The following is a 12072-nucleotide window of genomic DNA, read 5'->3' on the forward strand; positions in this document are numbered from 1 at the left end:
CAATACATTTTTTTTAAAAAAAGCATCGTGCCCTGTCGATTTGGCTCAGTGGATAGAGCGTAGGCCTATGGACTGAAGGGTCGCGGGTTCGATTCTGGTCAAGGGCACTTGCCTGGGTTTCGGGCTCAGTGGTCACTGTGGGGTGTGCAGGAGGCAGCCGATCAATGAGTTTCTCGCAGCATTGATGTTTCTAGCTCCCTCTCTGAAATCAATCAATATATATGTTTTTTAATTAAAAGGAAGCATCTAAATAACAGGGATCTGCTCAAGTTTGGAAACGCGGTATTACAGGACCAGTTAAGAGTTTGTCAAAAAAAGGTCATCTGGTAGGTGAGGTGCTTGGAAACTTATGTTATTTGAGGAACAGTTGAAACAAGTGGCTAGAAAGAGAGTTAAGAGGCAAGATAATTGTTTTCAGGCATTTTAAGGCTACTATGGAGAAAGTAAGTGTTGGTCTAGGACTGAACTAGGATCTTGAAGATGGAAGATAAAATATTATGCACAATTTAGTTGGGTTTGGTTTGGCTTAAAGAAAAGCTTGGAAACAAAAACTCTAACAGAATTCTGTGCCTGAAAAATGATCAAATTTGCCTGGTTGGGAGTTTTCAGGAACAGACTTTGAGTGTGTTAAAGGCATTTTAGCATTAAATTGTCAGAATCTGTGATAATTTTATTATTTATGCCTCATCTTGTTCCAGAATGGCTGTGCGGCTCTTTTATAAGGAGATACATGCTTTGGGAAACAGGCATAAAGGAGGGGAAGGAAAAAAACTTGGAACAGAACAAAAGCCTGCTGCTTGCAGTAGACCATGAACTTTTGCTTAATGGACCTCTTTAAAGCTTTTTTTCTTTTTCCTCGTTATTTTAGAGAGTGGGGCAGGGAGAGAGAAAAAACAAACATCAATCTGTTGTTCCACTTTATGCATTTATTGATTGTTTCTTGTATGTGCCCTAACCAAGGAACCTGCAACCATGGGTATCAGGACGACATTCTAACCATCTGAGCTACCTGGCCAGGGCATTGATGGATCTCGTTAGCGGAAATTCTAGATAGCCTAAAAAAGTAGTTCACTGTGCTTGGAGACAGGGTGAGTTAGTAATGAAGCCTCCGTTTCCTGTCCACATGCTTTATTTTATGAGCACTTTACTAAAAAAAATCCAGAAGCCATGACCTGTAGGGCATCCCTAACTCAGCATGACCAAATGTGAAATTGCTGGCTTTCCTTGGGTGAAAAACAAAACATCAATGCAGAGCATTATCAGATTTGATTTTTAATATTTGCCAATCTGAGAGGTGGGAGCATATTTCATTATAACTAAGATTGAGCACCTTTTCATGGATTAGTTACTGAGCTGAGATTTGAACGACCAATTGAAGCCTGCCGTAAGAATTGGGCATTGAGTGAGCATAGGGAAAAGTGATGACAGAAAGGGGAGGCAGAGGCCAGCTTGGCATTTGTTTACTATGCAAAAAGTTAAGTAATTTTAAATAGCTGGGTGATATTAACAGATTTGTGTTTTAAACCTCTGCAGATAGCCTTTGAGCCTGTGGAGATAGAATTGCCAAACTGGAAAATGGACTGTGATTTCAAGGGACGAAAGAATATTGTAATGTTGCCAACTAGTTCAAAACTAAAAGTATTTGGTAAAATTTTTAAAAAGGCTTTGTGTTATGTTTGAAATAGATCTGCTAGAAACTATTTCATTAGGCCAATATTCTGACAGTTATTGGAAGAGAGTCAGAAATTAAATATTGCTGCTCCTAGAGACAAGGCAGGTGTTTAAAAAAAAAATGTGCCCTAGCCTGTTTACTCAGTGGATAGAGCATCGGCCTGCTGACTGAAAGGTCCCAGGTTCGATTCCGGTCAAGGGTAGAACCTCAATTGCGGGCTTCTCCCCGGACCAGCCCCCGGTTGAGGTGAGTGCAGGAGGCAACCAATCAGTGTGTTTCTCTCACATTGATATTTCCCTCTGTCTTTCCCTCTTTCACTCTCTAAAAATCAATGGAAAAATATCCTGGGATAAGGATTAAAAATGAAAATCCTAGCCCAGCCAGGAGTGGCTCAGTGGTTGAGCGTCCACCCATGAACCCAGGGGTTCTCTGTTGGATTCCTAGTCAAGGCACATACCGGATTGTGTGGACTCATCCCCAATGGGGGGTATGCAGGAGGCGGCCAATCGATGTTTCTCTCTCATCGATGTTCTCTATCCCTCTCCCTTTCTTTCTAAAATTAATAAAAACATTTTTTTAAAAATCCTAAAAGAAAAAGGCTTCACAACTTTTTTAAATGTTTTATTAACTCTAAGAACGGCCTGCTTCACCATCATAAGTATTGACGTTAACAACCACATTTCTCTTTACCACCCCATAATAGAACAGCATTTAGTAAAGCTGCTTGTTTGCCCCAACACCCCATATTTTGTGTTTAAATAATTTTAGAATAGTTTTAGATTTATAGGAAACCTCAAAGATAATACAGTGAGTCCCCATCACCTCTCACCAGTTTCCCTTGTTAACATCTTACTTTACTGTGCACATTTGCCACAACTATAGGAACCAACATTGGTGCATTACAGTTAACTAAGCTTCACACTTTGACTTTCACTAGTTTTTTCTTTTTTTTTTTAAATACATTTTATTGATTTTTTTTACAGAGAGGAAGGGAGAGGGAAGAGAGTTAGAAACATCGATCAGCTGCCTCCATCATTGATTGGCTGCCTCCTGCACGCCCCCGCCCGCCCATTGGGGATCAATCCAGAAACCCGGGCATGTGACCTTGACCAGAATCAAACCTGGGACACCTCACACCCCCGACTGGGGATGTGCCCGCAACCAAGGTACATGCCCTTGACTGGAATCTAACCTGGGACCCTTCAGTCCGCAGGCCGACGCTCTATCCACTGAGCCAAACCTGTCAGGGCTTTCACTAGTTTTAATTCCCCTTTTCTGTACTAGGATACCACGTTACATTAGTCTTCATGCCTGCTTCGTGTCCTTTGGTCAGTGACAGTTTCTCAGTTTTTCCTTGTTTTTTATTAACTTGACAGTTTTGAGGACTACTGGTCAGTTGTTTTTGTACAGTGTCCCTCAATTTGGTTTGTCTGATGTATTTCTTATGATTAGGCTGTGGTTATGGGTTTTGAAGAGGAAGACCACAGAAGTGAAGTGCTCTTCTCATATGTCAAGGCACATGACTTATCACTGATATTAATCTTTTTTAAAAAATGTGTTTTTACTGAGGTAGCATTGGTTAGTAACATATAAATCTCAGGTGTGCAACATGGTAGTTTGATATCTATTTCATGCTCCCACACCAAAAGTCTAGTTTCCATTCACTACCATATATTTTGATCCCCTTTACCAATTTTGCTCTTCCCCTTCTGCTAACTACCATTATGCCTGTATGTCTGGATCTCTGAGTTTGTGGTTTGTTTTGTTTTGCTTTGTTTGTTCATTTGGTACTTTTTTCTTTTTTTAGTTCCACATGTGAGTGAAATTATATGGCTCTTGTCCTTTTCTAGCTGACTTAATTCACTTAACATAATTTGCTCAAGCTCCGGGCATGTTGTCATAGATGGCAGTATTTCATTTTTTATGACTGAGTGGTATTGCATTGTGTGTGTGTGCGTGTGTGTGTGCGTGTGTGTGTACGTGTGTGTGTGTGTGTGTGCGTGTGTGCGTGTAGGTATATAGAGACCGTAATGATGTTAATGTTGATCACTGGCTGAGGCAGTAGTTTGTAAGGTTTCTTCACTGTAGTTACTTCCCCCCAGCAAGTCAGTCAGTGTAGCCTGTATTCAAGAGGTGGAGCCCCGCCTTCTTAAGGGGAGTATCCACATACGTTTTTTGGAATAATTCTGTATGGGAGATTTGTCTTTTCTCCTCTATTTATTTATTCAGCCACCCTTTTTAACATCAGTACAGGCTTACGAATATTGATGTCACACTTATGGTTATAATCTAGTACTAAACCATTTATTTTGTTTTTCAAATTGTATCAGCTGTGACTATTGGGAGCTTTTATATGTCGTCTTCTGTGTCCCTTTAACATGCCTCACCGTGGTTGTTTAATACTTTCTGGCATTACAAAGTGGCTCCAGGCTCAGCTTGTATATTCCCCAACCTAGAATCAACCATTTCTCCATCTCTAGTTCCTTTTATTGGAGAATGATATTTAGAGACTAGGATTTGAGCACTGGGTATGCTTATTCCTACCAGGACGTCATTGCTTCTGGCCCTTCACAGCAGACAGAGCTAGAAAATAAATGTCTCCATAGTAACCCATGTACACAAATTATCTAATTCTGTATCAACCTCTGTCTATATTACACTAAACATGAATTCTTACTGCCATATTTTTAAAATTTAAATTTGTATTGATATTTTTAAACCCAATTTTACAGTTTTTACTCCTTAAAAGTAGACCCAAAGATCCATGCATTGCATTCTTTCCACAGATATTTGAGTACCTGCAAAGTACTAGGCATATTTTAGATGTTTGAAATGTAGCAGTGAACAAAATAGATGAAAGTCTCCACCCTCAAGAATTGATTTTCAAGGATGGAGACAGTTTAAAAAATGTAAGTAAAATATATAGCATTTGTATGGTGGTAAGTGATATGGAGGAAAAGAATAGGAGGATAAGGAGTTCTAAGGTGAGGGAGGATAGTGTACAGTTTAAAACAGAGTGGTCATGCCAGCTGGTGTCGCTCAGTGGTTGAGCATCGACCTATGAACCAGGAGTTGACGTTCGATTTCCGGTCAGGACACATGCCTAGGTTGTGGGCTAGATCCCCAGTGTAGGATGCAGAAGGCAGCCTATTAATGATTCTCATTGATGTTTCTACCTCTACATTCCTCATGCTGAAGGCAGCCTATTAACGATTCTCATTGATGTTTCTACCTCTACATTCCTATCCGAAATCAGTAAAAAAGTTTTTTAAATAAATAACTGCAGGGCGGTCAGAGGGGTGGGAGCCAAGCATGCATAATCTGGAAGAAGCATGTGATCTGCAGGAAGAGTTAAAGGGAGCAGCCGGGACAAAGGCTCTGAGGTGGGAGTGGGCTGCACAAGTCCAGGGAACTGCCTGGGGAGGAATGAACAGAGAAGTACAAGATGAGGTCAGAGACAACAGGGAGGCCTTCTTGGCCATTTGATGCCTTTCGCTTTTACTCTATGACACAAAGCCTTGAGAGGTGTGAGCAGAGGAACAGGCGATCTCTGGCTGCTGTGTTGGGAATGGACTGAGGTAAGAGTGGAAGCAATTAGGAGGCTGCTGGTGATGGACTGGGATGGCAGTGTTGAAGGTTGAACTCTGTATCTCTTGGATGTAGAGCTAACAGGATTTACTTATGAATTATATGCAGAATGTAAACAAGAGAGGAATCAGGGATGACCACGTTTTTTGGTCCATGAAAACAGAGCAGTAGAGCTGCCATTAACTGAGATGAGCAGCTTTGGGGGGAAGATGGGAAGTGCAGTTTTGGACATGTTAAGCTTGAGATGACTTTGGACAGGCTGGTGGCAGTGTCAAGTGGGTAGTTGGTCATATAAGTCTAACCTTCAAAAGAGAGGTCCAGGCTGGAGGTAAATCGGCAGTTGTAGTTGGATCCCAGAAGCTAAGTAGCCCAAACAGGTTCTGATGTCTTTCCTGTTGTTGGGCTGCCCTCCTCTGGCTGGAGTGTGAAATTTTGTAACCAAGTATGTAGTTGTTCAATGCTGAAGTTGACTTTTAAGCATACCTAAGAAATGCTCCCAGCACTGCTACATCTGTAGTCTCTGGTGCCAGAGCCTTTATTTTAGGAGATTAATGGCAGTGTTTCTTCCCGGGCTCAATTTTCAAGTAACACTGAACTCTGGAGCTCCAGCAGCAAATTGGGTGTGTGGGACAGCGTTAGGGAGTGAGTGGGTGGTGCTGTCTGGTTCACCATCAGGACACCTGCTGACATCTCATAGGATGCTTCCGCATTGGTACAGTGGGGGGGGAGTCCAAGTACTGACATCCCTAGAATTCTGATAATTATTAAATTTTTCATAAAAGCAAGGTTACATACTGAGGTTCTGTTACAAAAATTCCATTTCACATTTTTTTAAATTGCAAAAGTTGATCAAAAAAATAAATGAAGAGGAACACTCATATAAAAATGCATGTTTTTAAATACGTATTCACTAAATGTGTGACTCTAAACACCTAATTTAAAGCTATGACATAAATGTACATTACTGGCCAGCAATAGCCTGTTGAAACCTCAGGAGTTCTAAGAGTCTAAAAAAGTTTTCAGAGCACAGTTAATGTAAATTAATTTTTAAATTATGCCAAGTGCACTGGGGGGGCGGGGGGTAATCATCACCTGAAATATTCTTTCCTTTTTTCTGAGAGAAATACTGATGTGAGAGAGACACATCAATTGGTCCTCCTGCACGCCCCCTACTGTGGATCAAGCCCACAACCCAGGCATGTGCCCTAACTGGGAATTGAACCCTGCACTGAGCCACACCAGCTGGGCCACAGTGTGCTTTTTTTGAAAGTAAAATAAAAGTAGGATATTCTGAGCTAACTCCAGAGAGATTTGAATAGTAATTTTTACATGGTAGTATAGTGGCCATAATTTCCACAATTTCTTGTGCTGAAAGTGTAACTGTAAGACCAAAACTTAAAAATACTTATTTTGGTAATTTTATGGTAACCATTTTTTCTTAGGTTGAGCCTGTAGTCCTGAAGAACCAGAAACTCAAAGGAACCAATATTCCTTCTACAAAGAGCCCCATCTTTAGTGAGGCCATATGATGACCAAGGTCCTGGGCGTGGCCGCAGGTCTGGGCCGTGGGCCTCTACAGGAGCAGGCAGGGCCTGTGGTTGTGAAAGTTGAGGAGAAGGAGAAGTGCTTTCCCAGCCTGGAGATGTTCCGCCAGCGCTTCAGGCAGTTTGGATACCATGACACACCTGGACCCCGGGAGGCACTCAGCCAGCTCCGGGTGCTCTGCTGTGAGTGGCTGAGGCCCGAGATCCACACCAAGGAGCAGATCCTGGAGCTGCTGGTGCTGGAGCAGTTCCTGACCATCCTGCCCCGGGAGCTGCAGGCCTGGGTACAGGAGCACTGTCCGGAGAGTGCTGAAGAGGCTGTCACTCTCCTGGAAGACCTGGAGCAAGAACTAGATGAACCAGGGCAGCAGGTAGGTTGGGGGGGGGGCGGTATTTTTTATCCTCTGAGATTGGGAGCATACCATTCCAGGCAGGAATAGGTTTGCCCATACAATACGAATAGGTAAATGGAAGTTTCTACTGATTTAGACCATGTTTCCTCCTCTTTTTCCTACTATCCTACACTAGCTTTAGCCTTGAGAATTGAATGGGGAGGTGTTTCTCTTTTCTCTTTCTTAGATATTCTACATAGCTTTCCTGAGATTTTCTTTCATTTTAGTTCTAAAGTGAGCTGTGGCCCTGACCGGTTTGGCTCAGTGGATAGAGCGTTGGCCTGGACTGAAGGGTTCCAGGTTCAATTCCGGTCAAGGGCATGTACCTAGATTGCGGGCACATCCCCAGTATGGGGTGTACAGGAGGCAGCTGATGGATGTTTCTCTCTCATCGATGTTTCAAACTCTCTTATCCCTCTCCCTTCCTCTCTGTAAAAAATCAATAAAATATATTTTTTTAAAAAAGAAGTACCATTAAAGAAACAGTTGCATGTGTACATAGAGTTACACTCAAGAGGTTCACTGCAACTGTTATAAAAAAAATAATAATAAAGTGAGCTGTGGACAAATCCAGCCATTCCTAATTGTCTAGGTTTCACCTCCAAATGAACAGAAACAGGCATGGGAGGAGATGTCCTCTTCAGGAACAGCAAAGGAATCTCTGAGCAGCAGCCGGCCACAGTCTGTGGAAACAAGTCCCAAATATGAATCTTGGGGACCCCTGTACATCCAAGAGACTGGTGAAGAGCAGGATTTCACTCCAGAGCTAAGACAGAATCAAGGTAGGAACCATTCATTTGTTAATGATTTAGTGAGCCTGTTATATATATAATCAGCTTTGGATTATGCAGAAATGATCCCTGGTAAATTTATTCAACTTCTGCCCCGGGCTATTTAAAATTTTTAACTTTTAAGTTACTTATTTCCTACACATAGTTCATGGCAACTTGAAGCGTAGCCTGTGTGAGTAGCCACGTGATTGCTCCTCACGAAGCGTGAGAGAGATTTTAGCTCCCACTGCTGCAGACAGTAAGGGGTGAGCCTGCAAGCAGCTGAGTGGTTACTGCTGACAGAGGAAGGAAATAGATGGTCAGGAGACAGAGACAGAGGGATAAGGAAAAGGGGACTAGAGGGAGGTACCTTTGTCAAGTGGGACTTTTGTACCCATGGAGGGAAGACTGTGCTTAAGAGGAGCCCATTTTGCCCTAGCCCAGTGATGGCGAACCTCTGACACGCGAACTCATTTTTTTGGTTGATTTTTCTTTGTTCAATGGCATTTAAATATATAAAATAAATATCAAAAATATAAATCTTTGTTTTACTATGGTTGCAAATTTCTGTATGTGACACGGCACCAGAGTTAAGTTAGGGTTTTTCAAAATGCTGACACGCCGAGCTCAAAAGGTTCGCCATCACTGCCCTAGCCGGTTTGGCTCAGTGGATAGAGCATCAGCCTATGGACTGAAGGATCCCAGGTTCGACTCTGGTTGGAGGCACATGCCTGGGTTGCGGGCTCGGTCCCCTGTGTGGGGTGTGCAGGAGGCAGGCGGTCAATGATTCTCCTTGTTGATGTTTTTCTCTCTTTCTCTCCCTTCCTCTCTGAAATCAATAAAAATATATTTTAAAAAAAAGAGGAGTCCATTTTTCAGAGGAAACTTCTATTACTCCCCTTTCCATGTGTGTGGATGGTTAGATGGACTTTTAGCAGTGTGACTGCCTAGTGAAATGCTCTTAAAAGATGTACTGCTTCAATCTGATTTCAACAGTGATACTTTATAATTAAAAGAATAACAAGACCTGGCTGATGTAGATTAAATTATTATGAGTTGAACCCTGGTGGGAGTTAAGTACTTTCACTTAAATTAAGAAGGATCTGGGCCTGGCTAGTGTGGCTCAGTTGGTTAAGCTTCATCCCATGCACCAAGAGTTCACTGGTTTGATTCCCAGTAGGGCATATGCCCAGATTGTGGGCTCAATCCCCAGTAGCGGGTGTGCAGAAGGCAACCCATCAGTGTTTCTCTCTCCCTCTCCCTTCCTCTCACTCTAACAAAATCAATAAAAACATATTAAAGTTGGAGGAGGAGGATCTGGGACTAGAATGATTATAAATGGACTGAATGTTCTCTTTTATTGCTTTTACTAGTTATCTGGTGCACAAATTCATGCACATCAAAAGGAAATTAATTAGAAGAAATATTTTAATATTGTTATTCACCCTTTCTCTATAATAGAAGTGTTAGCCGAATTCACAATCGACAATGACAGATGGAAACACACGCATGTGATTAGCACCAGTGAGAACTTTATGTATCGCGCATGCGCAAGTCAACTTAGCCTTTTATATATATAGATATTTAGCTTCTATGAGCATATAGATTTTTTGAGTTTGCCACTAGTCTCTTCTCCCTTAATTATTCTTTTATTTTCCTTAATCAGATTGACCCTTCAGCAATTTCTAACTTGTTTCATTCTGCCCAAGCATCTCCTATCTTCCTTTGCTGCTATATGCTTGGCTCTGCCTTATTGCCCTTTATATATGAAGTTCTCCTCCTAGCAGAAAAAGCCATGTACTCTTCATACCATCATAGCTTTTGATAGGCAGTTTGTGTGAAAGTCTGATATTGTAAACTAGATTTGATGATGACTTATTTGTATAATTATGATGTTGTGAACTCTCATAAAGCAATATTTGGTCACCCTTAAAAATCTATCAATGTCATTCGATGATTCTCTTTGTCCTTTAACAGTTTCTTCTCAGAACAGGAAACAATTCACATGTCCTTATTCTACTTATTGTTTCAGATTGTAAATCGAACACCCAGAATGAGGAATCAACAGATATGCAGAAAAGTTCTGAAGAGTTTCATGCAGAAGAATTCAAAAAGGATATTACTCCCATGGTTATTGCCAATAAATTTGAGGCCAGGTTAGAAAGGCAATGGGTAAACCTTGAAAAAGAAAGAGGAAAAAAAACCTCTCTCCTAGACAAAGGTTCCAAGAAAGGTAGAGAATTAATGTCCACTAAACCTGCCCCAGGAGAGAGACGTTACATATGTGCTGAGTGTGGAAAAGCCTTTAGCAATAGCTCAAATCTTACTAAACACCGGAGAACACACACTGGGGAAAAACCCTATGTATGCACCAAATGTGGAAAAGCCTTCAGCCACAGCTCAAACCTTACCCTTCATTACAGAACACACTTGGTGGACCGGCCCTATGACTGTAAGTGTGGAAAAGCCTTCGGTCAGAGCTCAGATCTCCTTAAACATCAGCGCATGCACACCGAAGAGGCACCATATCAGTGTAAAGATTGTGGGAAAGCTTTCAGTGGTAAAGGCAGCCTCATTCGACACTATCGAATACACACTGGAGAGAAACCTTATCAGTGTAATGAATGTGGGAAGAGCTTTAGTCAGCATGCAGGTCTTAGTTCTCATCAGAGACTCCACACTGGAGAAAAGCCATATAAATGTAAGGAGTGTGGAAAAGCTTTCAACCACAGCTCCAATTTTAATAAACATCATAGAATCCATACTGGAGAAAAGCCCTATTGGTGTAATAATTGTGGGAAAACCTTCTGTAGTAAGTCAAATCTCTCCAAACATCAGAGAGTCCACACTGGAGAGGGAGAAGTGCTTTAACTGTCAGGTAGGCTCTCAGTGTTACTGTGTGTGTGTTTGTAACTAGAACGTGGATGCTAGGGAGAAGTCAGATATTGTAATATAGACTTAAGTGCTAGGTTTTGTTTCATTCAACATCAAGAGACCCTGGAGGAGTGAGAGCAATGGCACAGTAGGAAGGAAGGTCCTAGAGGGTGTGGTGGATTCCTCGCCAGCTTAACTTAAGCCGATCCCCTCACCACACTTCAGGTCCCAGTAACCATGCCGGCATTGCCTTCTGTATAGTTAAAGTGATGTGTATCAAGTATAGTTACGGAGAAAGCATTATGACTGTTTAACTTTTAACATACTTTAAAGAATTATGATTTGTGAAGAATTGAGCCATTTGAACATAATCTAATCTGATTCAGAATAAATTTATAACATCTTGTAATACTTCAGGACTGTTATAATAAATGGTATGTTGTTTATTGAACACTTCTAGAGAGAAAAAGTATTCCTACTGGTTTATCTTTTTGGGAAATTTGGATTTGGGGTAAATAGAATATGTAGTACTTGTGAATGAATGTGTATATTAGGAAATTGCAGTAGTGTGTAGAATAGTTGCATTTTGGTCTGTGCTTTTTCCCCCTACATACTGAATACATTTTTTTCATCACGGGAACATTTTGTCAGCCTCTTGTGCATTTTGGTTGTGTATACTCTTGTCTCTGCCAAAGTCTGTGAAAAACTGATTCTCCTTCAGAAGCTTCATTCTTCTAAACTCCAGAAGCCAATAATACCCAATTTGATTAACTTAAACCCATCCCATCTTTTCTGACTGTAGTCTCTTTTATTTTTTAAGATATTTTTCTACCTTATAAAAAATCTTTTGGCCAGTAGATAAGTCTTCCTGTTACCTAGAAACCAACTACTTCACTCCTTCCTCCTATCACTTGCTTATCTTGTTCTGAGTTTTTTTTTTACCTCTTACAATAGTCACTAAAATACCTTTTTGTCTACTGCTGCAGCCATAGTGTTCAACAAACCTGATATGCCAGGATTAGGGACAACAAGAAAGTGTCATGTCTAGTACCAGTTCTGATCTCTGGAAACTGCCGGTATGCCACCCTGGGATCAGATTAAACTACAGGTAGCAAGTCTATGCACCAGCCAAATGTATTAGAGAGTCACAATTGTGCTGGAAATCTGAAATGTTTTTACTGTTCCAGTAGCTTGCTGATGACCTGGATGTCCTGCCAGCACCCTAACTCTAC

The 12072-nt window shown here is 41.3% G+C and overlaps 1 protein-coding gene across 3 annotated transcripts in view; it reads left to right on the forward strand.

Annotated features, from left to right (window-relative positions):
• ZSCAN21 (zinc finger and SCAN domain containing 21) overlaps positions 1-11480 on the forward strand; it is a 12478-nt gene extending 998 nt beyond the window's left edge. For 2 of the 3 annotated variants that reach the window (XM_006764658.2, XM_006764657.2), the window contains exons 2-4: positions 6703-7175; positions 7789-7978; positions 9999-11480. In XM_006764658.2, the coding sequence (XP_006764721.1) occupies positions 6786-7175; positions 7789-7978; positions 9999-10837 (1419 nt within the window). In that variant the 5' untranslated portion in view covers positions 6703-6785 and the 3' untranslated portion in view covers positions 10838-11480. The remainder of the gene's footprint in view (positions 1-6702; positions 7176-7788; positions 7979-9998) is intronic. The other variant, XM_006764659.2, reaches the window with a different exon arrangement.
• The last annotated feature ends 592 nt before the right edge of the window (positions 11481-12072 follow it).

This window comes from Myotis davidii, unplaced genomic scaffold, assembly GCF_000327345.1.
Source record: "Myotis davidii unplaced genomic scaffold, ASM32734v1 scaffold901, whole genome shotgun sequence".
NCBI lineage: Eukaryota > Metazoa > Chordata > Mammalia > Chiroptera > Vespertilionidae > Myotis > Myotis davidii.